The following is a 21304-nucleotide window of genomic DNA, read 5'->3' on the forward strand; positions in this document are numbered from 1 at the left end:
CGTCCACCATTGAAAGCAACTACACCGAATTTGTTAAACCGATGACGACGGGGTCAAACCAGTCACATTTGAATATGACGCATTTCAGCTTCAATAACCTAGGGAATTCCACTTCAATAATCTCCTGCAAGATCCCGTAGAAATCTGTTTCGCCTTTCACACATATTCCATAATTACTGGTCGCCCGGTGTTTACCATACTCGTACGTATGAAAAGTAAAAGCCTCGTGTGAAATAAACCGGTGATGTGTTGACCTTTGCAAGTGGACCCTGAACTAATTCGTGAAACCATGTGGGGTAATCTGGATCCTCATATTCAACCTGCGAAATTAAAGAGAACATTGAAAATAATCATAATAACGGTGAATACATATCATGTATATGGCAAAAAATAGCGGATTGGAATAAATACCTGGCTCTTCAACCGTTTAATAAAGTGTTGATTTTCCCTTTTACTTACCTCAGTTGTGGATATACCTGGGATTTCTTTTTTTTGACTTGAGTAACAAATAGGCTGTAAAATTCACATAATTGTTTATTAAAGCATTCGAAAAGTATATGTTTAATTAGAAGTTTCGATATATGTTACCTTTCAAAACAGCGCATCAATGGATCCTCACAATTAAGTACAATGTAAGTGATATACTATGGATTTCACCCATTTTATACCATGCTATAATGATATTTTTGTTATATAACTAATATGTTTTCTAGCCTATTAGGTATGTTTCAGGTTCAGGAGTGTTTCATGATAAAGTGCTGCTTTTGGAGCATTTTAGAGCACAAGAGATAATACACCCGAGTTGACCATTCAAGACCAAGTCGGAAGTCAACATTCAGAGAAGAATCGATCGATACTCACCTAGAGTTGTATCGATCGATGTAGCTGTGAAGATCCGCGTACTTGAAGATTATAATCGATCGATACACATAAAGTGTTGTCGATCGATAGCGAGGACGAAATGGTTTAGCCGACTACTTCACCAAGGCTCCATCAAATTACGAGATTACCCCTGACGAGTTTTTAACCTAATAGAAATGCTTAAATACCCTGCCTAAGTGTTTTTGGCGGCAAGCGAAAGCAAGCAAGCAGAGAGTGTTAGAGAGAAAGCTAGAGTTTAACTTTTGTTCTAAGTTTTAAGAGAGATTAGAGAGATATCATTGAGAGATTTGTGATTGAAATCCATTTGTTTTCTATTCTCTATCTAATACAATTTCTTTACCTATCTTGTGTTATGAATTGCTTAGTCATGTCTGGGTAGTCTACTTGTTAGATCTAGGGTTTAAATAGGTTTGTGGGATTAGCCGCAAACTATACTTGCTAAGTTGTGATATTCATCAAATGGATTGTACCCTATGCTTGTTCTAGATTAGCTAACTAGAACATAGATCACTAGGATTTTTATATCTTGAATTATCTATTTGAACTAACTTGTCTCCTGTTGAGAAGAGCGAGAGCACTCCTTGAGACCTAGTGTTCATTATCGGCTCGCGCCTAGGCATATCTAGAAGTCGTCGATCGATATCCCGACTGGAAAATCGATCGGCGCTGCGAAAAGTGTATCGCTCGATATCTCTAAAGGATATCGATCGACTCTTTTTCTGGTCAACAGACGACAGTTGAGATCAGAGATCTAGTTATTTAACCAGTGAAACATCACTGATTGTTAAGAGGCTGAGTTCTATAATATCATGCAAACAACTTGTTAGACATTTATAGACATTATAATCTCCAATACCTGAATAAAAGCCCTATGTCTAGCACTCTTCCTTATCTTATAAACAACCATCATATTGTTAGTAGAGCAACTACCTTGCTCATTTAGGATTTTCATTTTATATTTCCATCATAAAAATCAACTTCACCTAAGATTGATTTATTAATTAGATTTAATTAGTTCCATATCTCCTCGTGATTCGATCCCTAAGTACTACAGCTGAACCTCTTATTTGAGAGAGTAAAAGCACTCTTTAGGGTAATTTGAGTGGTATCAGTAAGTGAGTGCACTATGGGCGTCTTCATCACTTGACCACCAAACCTCTTTCGATTTCCCACCCATTCGTCCAATATGACTAAAGATGTTCGGAACACCAGCAACTGCATATGTCGGCGCAACACCTCCATCATCATATCTTCTTGGGGCTCTTTTTCGGGTACGTACATTTGGTGCAAAGTACTACGATGTGAAGTGAGATGTTTCTTCTGTCAAACTTCCAACAATTATAGAACCTTAAACTTTTTCGAGGTTTTTTGCCTTTCCCTTCAAATATTTCATGGCCAGCTCATACTGATACATCCATCCGTAATGTACTGGTCCCCGAAGCAATGCCTCATACGAGAGGTGGACAGCTAAATGCTCCATGACGTCAAAAAATGCGGGAGGAAATATCATCTCCAAGTTGCACAATAAGATGGGAATTTTCTCGTGAAGTTGTTCTACGACATTCTCTTTAAGAGTGTGTGTGCTCAAATCTCTGAAAAATGTTTCAATACCTTGTATATTCCAAAAACAATTAAACACATTAGTAGTCATATTATTTACTAGTGCATATTTTTAAGCAATAAAGAAATTAATGAGTAATAATATATTACCTACAAGTACTTCATGTACTTTTGTCGGAAGTAGCTCCGCAAATGCAAAGGGAAGTAGTCGTTGCATAAATACATGACAATCATGACTCTTCATCCCGGAGAACTTTTGACCATTTTCAACACATCTAGAGAGGTTTGAAACATACCCATCAGGAAACTTCACTTCTGATGCCACCCTGTTGAACAAAACCGACTTTTATTCTGAAGACAATCTGAATATCGGTATGGGAACTTGTCCATTGCTTTTTATATGTAACTTAGGTCTTGAGAAAATATCAGGCAAGTCCAACCTCAATTTTTGACTGTCTTTTGTCTTCCCTGGGACATTCAATATTGTATTCATGATGTTCTCAAAAAAATTCTTCTCTATATGCATCACATAGAGGTTGTGGCGCAAAAGAAGATCCTTCTAATACGGCAACTCCCAAAATATACTCTTCTTGTGCCAGTTGTGGTGAACTCCGTAATAATCAGGCATATTATCGGGAACATGCCAATTACCACCACGAGGAACTGTTTGTAGAGCTTCGTAGTAATTGATTTGCTTTTCAATTTCTTCTCCGGTTAAATATGGAGGAGGAGTGTCTCTCACAACCCTTTTCTGCCTAAACAATTTCTTGTTTCTTTGATAAGGATGATTAATGGGAAGAAATCGACGGTGACAATCGAACCAATTTGTCTTCCTACCGTTCTTCAGCTGAAATGCATATGTCATTCCATTACAATATGGACAAGATAATCTCTCATGTATAGTTCATCCATACAACATCCCATAAACAGAAAGTTACTTATGGTCCACAAAAGCATCGTTCGCATCGTAAAATTTGTCTTCGTTGAGCAGTCATACGTCCTCACCCCTGTTGACCACAAATCTTTCAACTCTTTTATCAGTGGCTGTATAAAAACATCCAGATACCTTTTTGGATGGTTCGGACCAGGTATTATTATGGTCAAGAATAGAAACTCCCGTTGCATGCACATATCCGGGGACTAAATCCATCTGTGCATAATCCGAGATACACATTTCGGCTATTGCTAGCGAATTCTGGATGTACTTTGTTAAAATGTTTCCAAGTTCTTGCATCTGATGGATGAGTCATCTCACCATCCGTCTGAGTATGCTCGGCATGCCATCTCATCTTTCCAGCAGTCTCCTCAGATTGGTACAATCTTTTCAATCTGTCGGTAATTGGTAGGTACCACATCCTTTGATACGGTATCCTATTACGTCCTCGTCCTTACGGTTTGAATCGTGGCTTTTTGTAGAATCAACACTCTTCTAACTTCTCATCATCTCCCCAGTAGAGCATGCAGTTGTCGATGCAAACGTCTATCATTTCAGAAGGCAACCCAAGACTATAAACTAGTTTCTGAATCTCATAATAAGAATCTTTAGACACATTGTCTTCTGGCTAATATTCTTTAAACAAGTCTGCCCATGCATTCATGCAACTTTCAGGTAGATTGTGATCAATTTTAATACTCATCATTCTAGCAGCCAATGACAATTTAGAGAGACATTCTCTACAACCACTGTAAAGTGGCTGATTCGCAGCATCAAACATTTCATAAAACTTTTTTTGCATCTATGTTAGGTTCTTCTGCTCCTTCTGCCATCTGCTCTTTCTGATGGTAACTATTTTGATTCATCCTGAAAATTGCTATTACTACTACTAGCTTCATTCTCATAATTATAACCTTTTCCATGTTGAAACTAGATATAGTAATTTGGCACGAAACCTTTATTTATTAAATGCTTCCAAACATTTCACGAGATGCCAGTTTTGAATTGTTGCATTTCCGACAAGGACAAAATATCTTACCGCTTTCCTGGGCGAGCGGTGTAGAATCTGCTTGATGCATAAATGTCTCTAGTCTTTCCAGATATTCTTTCGTCACTCTTCCGTTAGCATCTCTGTGCGTGTACATCCACCTCCGCAACTGAAAATAATTTTCATCATCGGACATTTTTTTTTCTTTCACGTTTTTAGATTATTTTTTTGTGGTATGTTTCAAATGAAACACAATGGACATATTTATAGACAATTTTTGAAACTGGTATGTGAAATTTTACTAGGAATTTACGATGAAATATAGGTAGTTAACCAAAACAAAAAAAACGTTTTTCAACTAAAAAGTAAGTGGACTTGAGAAGCTGTCGCAAATTACTCGTAATATATTTCCTCGTAAAAAACAGACTTAGTTTATGTCGACTTTATGACAAAATACTATTTTCTCGTAAACAACATGTTACTTACGTTTTATTTGTCGTAAAGTCGACGTAAGTTTACGAGGAAAAAATTTTGTCGCTAATTTTCGTTGCTAAAACCGCGTCTTCTAGTAGTGAAATACCCATCCGGTCCAGCGGGTCAAGATCTAGTTAGCCTTCAAGCAAAAGTTTGAAACAGAACTCAGAAACAAATAGTCAAATGTGCAATTAGGTTCTCTTATCGTTCTCATTAATGGGAATCTTCCGTCTGATAGGTTAAGTGTTTCCTCCATAGGCCTTATCATCTTCATGTTAGTTGTATTAAAGGAATTTGATCTGAAAAAATATTGCATGCAGATGAAGTTATGGAGGCAATGTCTTTTCTCGACAAATTTGAATGCAATGTTTTAACTTGTTTCAATTTGTCAAAGACTGACTTGAGATCTGAGATGAAGTCTGTTCTTCTCTTCTTATAGTCAGTGTGGAATAGTTATGGCTGTTTAGTGGTACCGACATTTTGTTACAATTTGTTGAAAGTGAGATAAATCTCGTTTTAATTATTTGAGCATAATCATCGCTTGATGCTTAGCTTCATTTTCACTTATAAATTCGTTTGAATTTCTACGGAGATAGAAAATGGAATTTTTGAGTTTATGGTTTAATATGTAGTGATTTTGTTCATATCAATAGTTTTATACATTCAATTGCCAACAATCTCCTACACAGTTTCTATGGTGTGAAAGACTCATATACTTGTTCTGCAAAAGTGTAGCAGTGGAATAAGTGAGCTTACATGCTCACATTAGTTCTCTATGGATTTATTTATCTGGAGGCGGTGAACCCGAAGCCTCAACCAAATACAAGCGGCAGCACGGTGTTCCATCGTCTGGATGGATCTGTGCAGTCCTTGGCAGGCGAAGAAGTTTGTTAAAGAGATTGAGTGGATTGTGCAGCAAACCGAAATTCGCATCTGGATCACCAATCTGTGAAAGCGTTACATGAGAGAACCCCAAGGATGGTAAGAGCTGATCAGGCCAGTCACTGTAAAAGTGGAACACAGAGTTCGGGAGAGAAGCAGACGGTTTGTTCATGAAATCCGCCAAGAGAACCGTCCTGGTTACTGCACATTTCTCAGCTATGAGATTGAGTACTTGCATCGCCTCTGTGTGAGACAGGTAATAGAGAATGCCTTCAAGAACCCATACAGTGTTAATCTCTGGCACAAAACCTGATTTCTTAAGCTTTTCAAACCAATCCTTCTCTCTTATATCAGTTGCTACTTCGATTAGTGATTTGGCCGTCATCTTAAGCTCCTCTCTTGAACTTACTGTAGCTTGGACCAGTCTCGTTTTGGTTTGCAAGACATCAGGAAAGTCCACTTCGAATACATCACTTTTGTTCAAGCAGTTTAGTCTGTACGATCTTGCGTCCATTCCTGATATTTCAACCATATCATTATGTGTTATTGGCTATTTATCTTTTATTATTGTTTCACAAAAACATAAATAATAAAAATGCCCAAAATAGGGGAAACCAAACCTGCACCAAGTAGAACAACTTGTGTTGCATCATTGTCGAAAGAGTCTAAAGCAGCTTGGATCCTTGTATCAAACCAAAGAGTTCGAACGGCTAGAATCACACCAGAGACCTCTCGAGCATTGTTTAGCCGGTCTCTCTTAATCTTTGTGTGTAAGTTTCTCAAATGTGTCTCTCCAGCAAACAAGTGAGCGAGAGGATCGTGAATGACATGTTTCCAAAGTGCTCTTCCTGCAGCAGTTTGGCACGCAGACTTCTGAAGGTAATCCCACTCGTTTTGTATGCTCATGTGAAGTTTCTTCACGCCTTCGATATGTAAAAGCTCAGGTATCACGAATTCTTCTTCAATATCCGGCCATGCCATAGTATTGGTTGTAGTTGATGATTCTTCTTCTTGCTTTTTGTTTTCTATTTTAGACATTGTTTCTTCTTCTTTTTTCTCCTGATGCGAATAAAGGTTTTGTCTGGATATATAATGAAGGAATGTGGCGAATTGCTGGATAAGAAAAGAGAACCACACATAAAAACAAAGGCATACGTTCATCTATGCTTAACCAGTGGCCTTCTCTTTTCTGCTAAAAGATCAAACGAGTGGCTCCACACTCAAGTTGCATCAATTACGAGAATACTGCATTAGTGTAATGATTTTGACCAACTAAATCTCGAGCTCGAATGTCCACTAGTTTTAATTCTTTTTTTTAAATAATAAACGTTTGATTTAAGTAAAACTCAAACTCTCAAAAAAGGACAGAGAGAGAAAGCTCTGTCTTCTTTCTAGATCTCAAGAGAAGTGTGTGGCCGGCCGGCGGAGTGGGCTACCACAGCCACTACCGGTCCGGTTTTTTTTTTTTTTTTTTTTTTTTTTTTTTTTTTTTTTTAACGCTGATTTATTATGATATTACAACTATTAGGAACATTACATAGACGATTCGACAACCGACAATACTACCTGTCTTATGAAGATCTACACCTAACTGCATCATCTGAGCCGTCCTATGAAGATCCACGCCTGACCAGATTTACTTGCACCATGTTGAAGATCTCTTGTAATCTTTCCTTCCATAATCGCATAGTTGCCTGTAATCTTTCCTTCCATAATCTGCATAGTTGCCTAATAAATCGCGCTTTTTCCGGGACTTGAAACCTGGATTTGAGAAATTCTGCAATAAATTGCATAGTCTGGGAGTTGAACCCCAGACCTGGGTGTAGAAGCCTTTAGACCTTAACCATTAGGCTAAGGTGCTTCCACAAAAGAGAACCACACTGGATAAGAAAAGAGAACCACATTTCTAAGTATATCTTGATGATAACAATTCTTTTTGTTTAAGCTTTCCTCCTTTTCGTTTTAGAGTTGTTTGATATTTTCGTCGGTTTTTCGGTTTCGGGAGGTGGAGGCTTCGACAGCTCCACCGTCGCCGGCTTTGTCTCCGAGAGGTAGAGGCTACTATAGCTCTGCTATCGTCGGCTTTTGTTCCCGAGAAGCGGTGGCTTTGTCAGTATCGCGGTCGTCGGCTTTGGCTCCCGGGAGATAGTAGCTCCTCTAGTACCGTCTTCTCTGGTTTTATTTTTTTGGTTCTCAGTAGTTTGTTCCTGGTCCTTTTGATCTATGAGTCGGCACTTCAAAGCCTCTCTGCCTCTTGATCTATCATCTGAAACCGCTGCATGGAAGCCGGAGGTGATGGATCGATTGTAGGCGGTTATCTGTTCGAGTGATCTCATAGATCTGTGTTGGTGTGTGGTGAATCGAATGGCTTCGGTTTCGGACGAGATCTCGATGAGTTAGATCGATGGATGCTCTCCGATGAAGGTTTCCGGGCGGTGATGGTCGCGCAGTCTCGATCTGGTTGTAGTGCGGCGCAGGTGACGTCGGTGTGGTTGGGGAGATTAGGGTTTTCTGTCTATGGGCTGTGGTTTGGGCTTTAGACCCGTGTTTTGGTTTTTTTTTAGTTGGGCCAGATGTTTGGGCCTTTTGTTGTAATATTTCGGTTGGGCTTGTTCCTTTATTATTAAAAATTTAGAAGGAAAAAAAAAAAGTAAAACTCAAACTCTACGCATTTATGGACAACTACATCCAACAGTACGATTAATTTGTCCAATGTGTGAAGTTCTGACGTGGTAAGAATTGATAGAAAGTTTTGATCTTGATTGGCATTGCCATTCTCATTTCTAAGTATATCTTGATGATATTTAATTTGTCACACAGAAAAAAGTTCTATTGAGAAACTAGATTAGGTCTATTGAAAAACTAAACCAGAGTAAGTGTTGGGTTTCAGACAGTGTTTTTAAAACCTGACCAGAAGCTGAACCGGAAATTTTTGGGTCATAGTTCAATATGGTTCGACCGGATCAAATCTGGTTTAATATATTTTAGTATATAAGTATAAACTTAATATTTGTAAATATAATACATAATTAAAATACAAATAAATTTTAAACATAAAACATTATAAACTAGTTATGTTTATTTGGATGATTTATAGATTTTTGATAATTTTAATAGTTTTTATAGTTTAATAATTTTGAGATCCAGTTCAGCTATGAGACCGGTTTATGGTCGAACCAGTTATTATACCCAACCCGATATATAATCGGTTTATGGTCGATCCCTGTCCAACCATTGGGTCGGTCCGGTTTAAAAAAGTTTCGGAAGGAGTATGCTTCTTTCAACTTACGGCTCCAGAGGAATTTAGTTCCTTGTCGGCTCTTGGCTCTGGAAAAACTGAAGTCTTTATTGGCTGTGTAATTTCCTTCATGCTTTAAATATAATATACTATATGAGAAAAAAATAAATAGATTAGGTCTGGACATCTGAATATTCAGTCCAGCTCCAAATAAAAGAACTAAACAGCTCCTGATAAGAACTATCTGTTTCAGACCTATCAGGTAAATATTTTTATACCCATAACGAACCGGTAAAAAATCGGTTGGGTTACAGATGGATTTACCGGTTATATATTGGTTATATTTTGTAGGATCTTGTTGTCTTCGCTAGAAATTCAGATGATACATTTTCAGTACGAGGAATAAAAAAATTGAAAAATCAGGGAAATTGCTCTTAGCTTCTGCAGCTCATCCTGTTCAGTTGAGAAGTTTGGTCATGCTCTTGGGTCTTGAGTCATTGAGACTAGATCCTGACAATCAGTGCCAAAACCTGGCACGTGGATAGTTTAAGCATGCATTCCATTGCCCATATAAGGGCCTCAAGCTCCGAGTAAAGTGGTGAGATTCTTCGTCGTTGGTTTCTTGCTCACAATAGTTGTGCTGTTCCTTCTGCAATTTTCCATGTCCATCCACAACCATTAAAGAGTGTGTCATGTGTCCATGAACCATCTTTGATGCATCTTTCAGAATTCAATTATTGTGCATGAGGCATTCTAGTTATTTGTTCTTCATGTTTCCTATTTGCCTCAAACCAAGCATAGCATTCTGATTCAGCATGTCGGACAGTTTCCACCGAGTCTCTGTCTATTCCTCGGAATAGTTTGCTATTCTTTGATTTCAAAATATACCACATAATCCAGGGATATGGATCTCTATCCAACTCAGGATCTTTTATATCATTTTTCCTCCATAAAAGATAGTATATGTTCGTGTAATGACTTGCGGGAAACATCGATGGTGGAGTTGGGGTTGCTGCATGTGCCCATGTGATATATGGTGTTTTAGATATCTTGTATATATGTTTTCTAATTGGTTTATAAGTCCTTATCAAGTCTTTCTAGTGCTTTCGAGTCATTACAGGTCTGGAGTTGCATTGGAGGAGAGTTGGACCAGCTGGAATAAAAGATGCAGAAAATAATGCAATCTGGTGATTTTCACGCAGAGCAGTCTGATGACTGTTCCCAATTGAGCGGAGCACCCGGGTGCCTGTTCCAGCGGCAGAGATTATTAAAGAAATTATAAGACATATCAGAATTTACCCCAATTATTCCCTTTTTCTCTATTGGCCGCCAGTAACTTTGATATATCTTCTTTTTCTATTTTTCTACATTCTTGGACGTGATTTTACACAGAGAAACAGACTCTAAAGCTTTATACTTTTGGATTTCCTACTTTGTAAAGGGTGAAGGCTATCTCTCTCCATATAGAAGAATCCCCTGAACTCTATCTCTTTGTTTATATTACTATTATGCAGTATTATTCATCTATGAACTTGATATTCGTGTTCACGCACACCAATTAACCTAATGTGCACACTACAACAATCGAATGGTATGTCGATGTAGCACTTTAGGATCGAATCCACAGAGACCAACTCTTACACTTTATTTCTATTGGATCAAAATCAAGTTAAGACAAATATGGGGTTTTGATTTAAGTAGTGACGTGCAAGTAAAATAAATGTTTGCAAAGAGTAAATTCAATTTAAAGAGAAGCCAGTCTAGGGTTACTTTATCGGGTGCTAAAACTTGTGAGCTAAACAATTATTCAAGTGCTAATAAGAACAGTCTAGAACTCGGATCACTCAAGTAGAACAGTCCATTGTCGTGGTACTGCCCCCTATGCTGATCGATCTCACCGTCTAACTGTCGTTGAGGTGAGAAGCGACAACAAGCAATAGAGATCAAGTCCGATAGGTTCACAGAACACCCTAATATCTACTTTCGCTGATTAGGGATGCAATGCTCATTCAAAACAGATCTAGCAACCTAAGCACTTTTGATGATCAGATTAAACCTATGATCTAACATTAAGCGGCCAGTTTAATGCAAGCAGTAAGAATGGTTATGAATGAAGACAATCGAGTGATTCACTTATCTATGTTTAGCTCACGAAATCAACACCCTAGAACCCTAGACAAGCTATCCAACTACTCAGCCATGACACAAGAGATCAAAGACATGGATACTGAATAATACTTCATAAAAATAACAGAAACAAAGAGAGGGTTCAGGATAATCTTCTCTATGGAGAGAGAGATGGAGCCTTCTCCCTTTACAATAAGCAACTCCAATAATCTAAAAGTCTCTAATGGTTTTTTGTGTCTAGAATAGCGTAGAATGATAATGAGAAAACAGAAAATATGATATATCAAAACCACAGGCGGCTGGGAGAGAAAAAGAGGATAATTAGGGCAAATCCCGAAATAATAGTGGTTTCCATAACAATCTCTGCCGCTGGAACAATCACTCGGGTTGTTCCGCTCGATCAGGAACAATCATCAGACTGTTCTGCGTGAAAATCACCAAACTGCACTGTTTTCTGCCTCTTTTGTTCCAGCAGGTCCATCTCCCATCCAGTGCAACTCCAGACCTGTAATGATCCGAAAAGGACTAGAAAGACTCGATAAAGACTTGAAAACCAATTAGAAAATATATATACAATGATGTATAAAACACCATATATCAATTCCCCCAGACTTAGATCCTTGTTTGTCCTCGAACAAGACCAAGTATCAAGAACATGGAGAAAGGTTTGAAAGTGTGGAAACTCTCCTATTCTCAGCAACCATACCTTAACCACGAATCTCTGAACCATACAACCAGTAAACTAGGACAACACACCCTTACCAGAACCCCACTGACTGCTGTTCGAAAATCGGCTCCATACTCTACATCTCAAACCTGAAAAAGCAACACTATCGAGACAGAACTCCCTACATTCATTTAAGAGCAGCGTGAGCTTCTCATCACAGTATTCAGGGTAGACGGGCTAGGTGTGGAACAAGATAATTTTATGGTGGAGCTAAAGAGTGTTTAGGGGCTACCATTTTTTTGTAGTGGATGCAGGATATCGCGCAAAATAGTCGTGAGAGGACGGCTCCATTGATGTCCACAGCCCCTTACTCGTTTTGCTATCTCAGGAGCGACTGTTCTTTTCGTTCGGGAACAATCATCAGACTGCTCCGCTCATCTGTCTGCTCCTCATCTCTTCATATTGATACCTACTCTTCTGCTCGACCTTCCCAATGGCTCATGTATCCGGAATTCTTCTCCTTCTCTATCCCCATATGCTAAATAAAATGAAAGAATGATTTTTTTTTCTTTTTAATTTTTTTTTTTTTACAAAGATGGTGGGGTGACGAAGAAGGAGGTAACATGTGATGTTTGGATTGCCACTGGTGGTTCTTCTGGTTCAAATCATTCTGGTTCTCCACCCATGTTCTTGCACAGCTCATTGGTTATGGACCGGTTGCTCCCTTAATCTGCTTGTTCTCCTTCTGACTGAATCTGCGCAGCAGTAACGAGTAAGAGGCTGCGTCGATCCTTTCCTCTCCGATCTTTTTGCACATATCTGCACATATAACACTGAAAAACAAATGCATGAAGGTGGAATAAAGGCTAAGGCGCAGGGTGGGAACTAGCTAAAGATGAGCTAGCCACTCAGGAACAACAAGATGGATATAAAGGATAAGAAGTCCTGAGTGTAGTTCTCGTTTCCCTGATCTAGTGCCCATAACAAGAAGAATTTCAGTCAAGATTAGGTTCAAGTTAGGTGGAGTTGAGTCTACCCAGTGTAACCTGATCGGCTGAGAACTTCTGGAGAATCAATGTGAGAAATGTCAGGGTGTTCCAGGTCCACATGTGTGTCTTTCGCCACTACTAAGGTCACTAAATAAGATAACTAAAGCACGAGGTGGTTAGTGATCAACACAGAATAAGGTCCTAATTCCCACAAATTTTTGATTGACTCAATTCTAAAAACTGACTCAAGAGAAAAACAAAAGAAAGAAACGAGTTAGTAACCGATGAAGACCCTCCCCGAGACTTACTTCACAACGTCTCGGTGTGAAAATAAATCAGAGAGAAGGTGAAAACAAGAATTTACAATTTTTTTTGGTCGAGATACTTACCTGGAGCGGGTGCTCCGAAAAATTCTAGGTGTTCTATCGCCAGATTTTCACCTGGGCGGTTGTTCTTGGCTCCTGCGGAACAGGGAGCTCCGTTTCTTTAACCCAAAATTTTTCGAAGTATCTCGAATTTTCTGCTTTTTGATCTGAAACTCAATAAACTAAAACGAAAATAAGCAAACAAAAACAAAACCAAGTTATATTTACACTTACCAGTGGGTTGCCTCCCACCAAGCGTTTGGTTAAAGTCACTAGCTTGACTTGGTGACATGGATCAGTCGGGTTGAGCATGAGGGCTTGTTCCAAAACAAGCTCCACAATCAGACATGTTCAGCTTCAAAACTCTGGTCAACAACCCTTTCACAGCAGCTTCTCCTTTCTCTTTCAGCTCATTTGTGAGAATAACTCTGACCTTGGAGAAAGGTTTAGAGGTACCCTTGCACTTTACCTCATATTCAATGGATTTCTCATCACACATGCAAGGTATCAAAGTCATGGTAGGATCTCTCTTGGCCCTTTTCTTCTGGATTTTTACATTCACCTTAGCATTCCCACTGAATGTATGGGTATCAGTGTGAGGATCTCCATCCTGGACTTCCTTGACCTCACTGTTTTTATCAAGCTCCTTCCTTGGAACAACCTTCAGCTTTTCTCCACTGAACACTGAGATGCAAGAGGCATGTAGTTTCTGAAATCTGGTGGGAACAGCATGATAGAAGACATTCTTGTTGATGTGGGAGAAGGAGACTCTCTTATTAGGCATATCAACGATTGCTCCGACTGTAGCCATAAATGTCCTTCCTAAGATCAAAGGCATCTCATGATCCTTGTTCATCTCAACAACATGAAATTCAGTATGGAGAACACAGTCCCCAACTTGGACAGGAAGGTTGCGAATGGTGCCATAAGGAACTGCTCTAGAAGAGTTTGCAAAAGTCAGAGTCACCTGAGAAGGCTCAACATCAGCATTGCCCAACTTGTCTACAATCGCCTTTGAGACAAGATTCACACAAGATCCAGAGTCACAAAGAGCTTCCTCAAATTCTACTCCAGCAATGGAACATGGAAAAGCAAAATTTCCAGGGTCATCAACCTTAGGCAACACCTTCAGGTGTCTAGGTGGAATCGGATAGGGAACCTTAGGAACATAGACTCGCACTGGTGGAATATCAGTAGATCCGTCGGGAGCGGGAGCAGTCGCGGGAGCAGTCACTCTATAGCTAGCAGACTGCTTTGTTCTCTGTTCTGCGCCCAGAACAGTCTCAGCGAACAGTTGTTCCGCTTGTTTTTCCCCAGATTTCTCACGTCTCTGCTCGGTTGCATTACAGTGCTCAACCCTAGGATTCATCACACTTTTTCCACGAATGATCTCTTGCTGTCTTTTAACAGTTTCAGCAGTTTGAGCAAGCTGAACAACAATCTTCTTTATGTGGTTGCTCACAGTATCATATTTTGAATTCAGCTCGGTGAACATGCTGTCCATCCTGGTGTTGATGTCTGTGGTAACATGATTCAGTGCCTTGACCTGAAGTTGCTGGCTCTGGAGCATATGCTGCATCATAATGTTCAGATTTTTCAGATCATCTGGCGGACTGTTCCCTGCAGTCGGAGCACTCGCGGCTGGAACAACTTGCTGATTGCTCTGCGGGATGGTGTTCTGATACCCAGATCCTTGTGCCTGGTTGTTCTGCAGTAGCTGATCGACCTTAGCTGTTAGCTCATCAATTTTCTGGGTGTGTACACTGTTCCCTTTCTTGGAGCGGTTGCTCTCCTGATTCTCATTGGCTGAGCTAGCTGCCATGTTCTCAATCAACTTGAGCGCTCCATCAGTGGTCTGAGTCATGAAGTCTCCATTGCTCGAAGAGTTTAGAGCACCTTGGTATTTCCAGTCCACCCCATCATAGAAAATGCCCACGAGGTAATCATCATCAAATCCATGGTGAGGGCATTCTCTCTGGTAGTCATTGAAGCGCTCCCATGCATCACAAAAAGGCTCATCATGGAGCTGTCTGAATGAAGTGATCTTGTTCCTCAATGCAGATGTTCTCGCCTTAGAGTAGAAATGGTTGAGGAACGCTGATCGGACCTGTTCCCATGAAGTGAGAGAGCCGGTAGGGAGGGAGTTCAACCACCGTGCAGCTTTTCCATCAAGAGAGAATGGCAATAGCATGCACTTGATGTAGTCTGGTGGCACACCATTCGCACGAGTAAAACTGCAGACTTTTTCGAAATTCTCAATATGCTCCATTGGAATTTCTGCAGAGAGACCAGAGAACACTTTTCTCTGCACCAGATCAATCAGAGCAGGCTTGATCTCGTAGTCCTGCCTGGTGCAGAGTGGAGGAACAATGGCAGAGCGCGTAGTAGGAATGTTCTGCGGAAGGTTTCTCTCCCCGATTGGAACAGTCTGCGCTGCTTGTTCCTGTCGCGCGAGAGCAGCCTGTTGAGCAGATTGTTCTGCAGCTGCTTACTGAGCTTGGATGGTCTGCTGCATCTGAAGCATCTGCTGTTGCATCAGTTGCATTGCTGCAGCGAGATCATCATGTTGGCCGTGATCACCCATGGTTGTGTTGGTTGGCCTTGATTGTTGTCTGTTCTGATTTTCTAAACCTTGCGATCTCCTACAACAAAGAGAAAAGAGCAAGTTAGAGGTCTTAGACTAAATAAATAACCAAAAAATTAAGGTAAAAAAAGATGGTCCCCGACAACGGCGCCAAATTGATATTCGTGTTCACGCACACCAATTAACCTAATGTGCACACTACCACAATCGAATGATATGTCGATGTAGCACTTTAGGATCGAATCCACAGAGACCAACTCTTACACTTTATTTCTATTGGATCAAAATCAAGCTAAGACAAATATGGGGTTTTGATTTAAGTAGTGACGTGCAAGTAAAGTAAATGTTTGCAAAGAGTAAATTCAATTTAAAGAGAAGCCAATCTAGGGTTACTTCATCGGGTGCTAAAACTTGTGAGCTAAACAATTATTCAAGTGCTAATAAGAACAGTCTAGAACTCGGATCACTCAAGTAGAACAATCCACTATCGTGGTACTGCTCCCTATGCTTATCGATCTCACCGTCTAACTGTCGTTGAGGTGAGAAGCGACAACAAGCAAGAGAGATCAAGTCCGATAGGTTCACAGAACACCCTAATATCTACTTTCGCTGATTAGGGATGCAATGCTCATTCAAAACAGATCTAGCAACCTAAACACTTTTGATGATCAGATTAAACCTATGATTTAACATTAAGCGGCCAGTTTAATGCAAGCAGTAAGAATGGTTATGAATGAAGACAATCGAGTGATTCACTTATCTATGTTTAGCTCACGAAATCAACACCCTAGAACCCTAGACAAGCTAGCCGACTACCAGCCATGACACAAGAGATCAAAGACATGGATACTGAATAATACTTCATAAAAATAACAGAAACAAAGAGAGGGTTCAGGATAATCTTCTCTATGGAGAGAGAGATGGAGCCTTCTCCCTTTACAATAAGCAAATCCAATAATCTAAAAGTCTCTAATGGTTTCTTGTGTCTAGAATAGTGTAGAATGATAATGAGAAAACAGAAAATATGATATATCAAAGCCACAGGAGGCTGTGAGAGAAAAAGAAGATAATTAGGGCAAATTCCGAAATAATAGTGGTTTCCATAAAAATCTATGCCGCTGGAACAATCACTCGGGTTGTTCCGCTCGATCAGGAACAATCATCAGACTGTTCTACGTGAAAATCACCAAACTGCACTGTTTTCTGCCTCTTTTGTTCCAGCAGGTCCATCTCCCATCCAGTGCAACTCCAGACCTGTAATGACTCGAAAAGGACTAGAAAGACTCGATAAAGACTTGAAAACCAATTAGAAAACATATATACAATGATGTATAAAACACCATATATCAGAACTCTTTGTTTTCTCTATTCATGTCTGAGTAATCCACTTGCTTAGTCTAGGGTGTTAGGGTGCTTAGATCGATGAGCTAAACACAAATAAGGTTAATTGTTTGATTGTCTCCATTCATGATAAGCTTACTACCTGTATTAAACTAGCTATTTAGTGTTTGAAACTAGGTTTAATTTAATCATCAAAAGTGCTTAGGTTGCTAGAAACATCATGAATGGGTAGTTGTCCCTAACCAGCGAAAGTAGATGTTTGGGCAATCTGTGAACTAATCGAATCTGTGCTTAACGTTTGTCTTCATGTTTTAATCCAAATGATAGTTTAGGTATTAATACTGATTGATGAAAGGAGAGATGCCACGAAAGTGGATCGATCTACTTGTGTTATTTGAGTTCTAGACTCGCGCTTAATAAAACCTTGAATAGATGTTTGGCTCACGATCGTTTGACACCCAATCCTTCACCCTAGGCTAGCTCTTTAATCATCTGAAACCCCCCTTTTAATCGTGTTGCTTGCTTGTTTATTTCACTTCTTTAAACTTAAAACCCCCATATTGTCTTAGCTTAATATTGATCCTATAAAGATAAAGTGTAAACTGGTCCTCTGGATTGAATCTTAAGTACTACAATCAACATTGTTTCCTTGCAGTAGGAAAGACCCAGTTTTAGTGTATCAAGTTTGGTGCCGTTGCGACGGGGACACTATTACCTTTATCTTAAGTACTACAATCAACACTGTTACCTTTATATTTAGGTTATTTATTTAGTCTAAGACCTCTAACTTGCTTATTTCTCTTCGTTGCAGCTAATGTTCCAGGTGCATGACCAGTAGACATACTCGGATCAACACACAAGGACATTTAGTTACACTCAGCAACCAGGAGCTCGTAAAGTTAGAAAGAGAGAAAAGACAACAGCCAAGGCCAAACGACACCACTATGGGTGATCACGGTCATCAGGATGATCTCGCTGCAGCAATGCAACTGATGCAACAGCAAATGCTTCAGATGCAGCTGACCATCCAAACTCAACAGGATGATGCTCAACAGGCTGGTCTCGCGCACCAGGAACAGGCGGCGCCGACTGTTCCGATCGGGGAGAGAAACCTTCCACGTAACATCCCTACTACGCGCTCTGCCACTGTTCCTCCACTCTGCACCAGGCAGGACTTCGAGATCAAGTCTGCTTTGATTGATCTGGTGCAGAGAAAAGTGTTCTCTGGTCTCTCTGCAGAAATTCAAATGGAGCATATTGAGAGTTTCAAAAAAGTATGTAGTTTCATTCGCATGAATGGTGTGCCACCAGACTACATCAAGTGCATGTTATTCCCATTCTTTCTTGAAGGAAAAGCTGCACGGTGGTTGAACTCCCTCCCTACCGGCTCTCTCACTTCATGAGAACAGGTCCGATCAGCGTTCCTCAACCATTTCTACTCTAAGGCGAGAACATGTGCATTGAGGAACAAGATCACCTCATTCAGACAGCTCTATGATGAGCCTTTTTGCGACGCATGGGAGCGCTTCAATGACTACCGTAGAGAATGCCCTCACTATGTATTTGATGATGATTACCTCCTGGACATTTTCTATGATAGAGTGGACTGGAAATACCAAGGTGCTCTAAACTCTTCGAGTAATGGAGACTTATGACTCAGACCACTGATGGAGTATTTAAGCTGATTGAGAACATGGCAGCTAGCTCAGCCAATGAGAATCAGGAGAGAAACCGCTCCAAGAAAGGGAACACTGTACACAGCCAGAAAATTGATGACCTGACAGCTAAGGTCGATCAGCTACTGAAGAACAACCAGACGCAAGGATCTGGGTATCAGAACACCTTCTCGTAGAACCAGCAACAGTCGCAGAGCAATCAGCTAGCTGTTCCAGCCGCGAGTGTTCCACAAGATGAGCTGAAAACCTCAACATCATGATGCAGCAGATGCTCTAGAACCAGCAACTTCAGGTCAAGGCACTGAATCAGGTTACCACAGACATCAACACCAGAATGGACAGCATGTTCACCGAGCTGAATTCAAAATATGATACTTTAAGCAACCATATGAAGAGGATCGATGTTCAGCTTTCTCAAACTGCTGAAACTGTTAAGATGCAGCAAGAAATCCTTCGTGGAAAGAGTGTGATGAATCCTAGGGTTGGGAATTGTAATGCAACAGAGCTGAAATGTGAGAAAGTTGAGGAAAACGAAACGGAACAGCTATTCGCTGAGACTGCTTTAGGCACAGAAGAAGGAACAGAACAATCTGCTAGCTCTGAAGTGACTGCTCCTGACAAACCCGCTGAGATTCCACCAGTGCGAGTCTATATTCCTAAGGTTCACTATCCAATTCCACTTAAACATCTGATGGATCCCATTAGTACAAAGCAACTTGTTGGGTTTAGGAAGATGGTGAGAAGGCTTCCTAAAAAGATCTCATTTGAACATGCTTGGGAGATTCGGCCATTGCATATGTTCTTCAAGAACAGTAGAGAGACCCAAGAGGAAATTAAAGCACTCTTCGCCGAAGCATTGACACCATCACTAAAGGTGTTGCCTAAGGTTGATGACCCTGGAAAGTTTGTTTTTCCATGTTCTATTGCTGGAGTGGAATTTAAGGAAGTTCTTTGTGACTCTTGATCTTGTGTGAATCTTGTCTCAAAGGCGATTGTAGACAAGTTAGGCATTGCTGATGTTGAGCCTTCCCAGGTGACTCTGGATTTTGCAAACTCTTCCAGAGCAGTTCTTTATGGCACCATTCGCAACCTTTCTGTCCAAGTTGGGGACTGTATTCTCCATACCGAATTTCAGATTGTTGAGATGAGCAAAGATCATGAGATGCCTTTGATCCTAGGAAGAACATTTATGGCTACAGTGGGAGCAATCATCAATATGCCTAATAAGAGAGTCTCCTTCTACAACATCAATAAGAAGGTTTTCTACAAGGTTGTCCCTACCAGATTGCACACACTACACGCATCTTCCATCCCAGTGGTGAGTGGAGAAAGGCTGAAGGTTGTTCCAAAGAAGAAGATTGGTGAAAATGGTGAGATCAAGGAAGTCCTGGATGGTGTGGGGCGTTCCAAGGGACTCTGTGGGAAAGAAAAGGTGAATGAAAAAGTCCAGAGTAAAAGGGTCAAGAGAGACCCTACAATGACTTTGATACCTTGCTTGTGTGATGAGAAATCCATTGAGTATGAGGTGAAGTGTAAGGGCACCTCTAAACCTTTCTCTAAAGTCAGAGTTATTCTCACTGATGAGCTGAAAGAGAAAGGAGAAGCTGCTGTTAAAGGATCGTTGAGCAGAGTTTTGAAGCTGAATATGTCTGATTGTGGAGCTTGTTTTGGAACAAGCCCTCATGCTCAATCCGACTGATCCCTGTCACCAAGTCAAGCTAGTGACTTAAACCAAGCGCTTAATGGGAGGCAACCCACTGGTAAGTGTAAATATAATTTGGTTTTGTTTTTGTTTTGCTTATTTTCAGTTTTACTTATTGAATCTCAGGTCAAAAAGCAGAAAAATTCGAGATACTTCAAAATATTATGGGTTGTAGAAACGGAGCACCCTGTTCTCCAGAAGAGAGCGGCTGCTCCAGGTGAAAATCTGGCGACGGAACACCCAGAATTTTTCAGAGCATCCGCTCCAGGTAAGTGTCTCGACCAAAAAAATGTATATTCTTGTTTTCACCTTCTGTCTGATTTATTTTCACACTGAGACGTTGTGAAGTAAGTTTGGGGGAGGGTCTTCGTCGTTTACTAACTCGTTTCTTTCTTTTGTTTATCTTTTGAGTCAGTCTGATTCAGTTTTTAGGATCGAGTTAGTCAAAATTTTGTAGGAATTAGGACCTTATTCCGTGTTGATCACTAACCACCTCGTGCTTTAGTTGTCTTTTTCAGTGACCTTAGCAGTGGCGAAAGACACACATGTGAACCTGGAACACCCTGACATATCTCACTTGATTCTCCAGAAGTTCTCAGCCGATCAGGTTACACTGGGTAGACTTAACTCCACCTAACTTGAACCTAATCTTGATTGAAATTCTTCTTGTTATGGGCACTAGATCAGGGAAACAAGAACTACACTCAGGACTTCTTATCCTTTATATCATCTTATTGTTCCTGAGTGGCTAGCTCATCTTTAGCTAGTTCCCACCATGCGCCTTAGCTTTTATTCCACCTTCATGCATTTGTTTTTCAGTGTTATATGCGCAGATATGTGCAAAAAGGTCGGAGAGGAAAGGATCGACGCAGCCTCTTACTCGTTACTGCTGCGT

At 40.3% G+C, this 21304-nt stretch overlaps 1 protein-coding gene and 2 non-coding genes across 3 annotated transcripts; 1 reads left to right on the forward strand and 2 right to left on the reverse strand.

The window, feature by feature from the left end:
* Positions 1–5431: 5431 nt before the first annotated feature.
* On the reverse strand, positions 5432–6816 carry LOC108854025 (uncharacterized). Its single transcript, XM_018627514.2, has 2 exons — positions 6341–6816; positions 5432–6236 (listed from the first exon to the last, which is right to left on the reverse strand). The coding sequence occupies exons 1-2, from the start codon at positions 6756–6758 to the stop codon at positions 5620–5622; spliced, it is 1035 nt and encodes a 344-aa protein (XP_018483016.1). The 5' UTR covers positions 6759–6816; the 3' UTR covers positions 5432–5619.
* Positions 6817–15058: 8242 nt separating this feature from the next.
* LOC130512119 (small nucleolar RNA R71) lies at positions 15059–15165 on the forward strand. Its single transcript, XR_008945680.1, has one exon. It is a non-coding gene; the product is annotated as a small nucleolar RNA R71 (small nucleolar RNA).
* A 3323-nt stretch (positions 15166–18488) lies between these two features.
* Positions 18489–18595, reverse strand: LOC130512128 (small nucleolar RNA R71). The gene has a single exon (XR_008945689.1). It is a non-coding gene; the product is annotated as a small nucleolar RNA R71 (small nucleolar RNA).
* Between the last annotated feature and the right edge of the window lie 2709 nt (positions 18596–21304).

The sequence above is a fragment of the Raphanus sativus genome, chromosome 4 (assembly GCF_000801105.2).
Source record: "Raphanus sativus cultivar WK10039 chromosome 4, ASM80110v3, whole genome shotgun sequence".
NCBI lineage: Eukaryota > Viridiplantae > Streptophyta > Magnoliopsida > Brassicales > Brassicaceae > Raphanus > Raphanus sativus.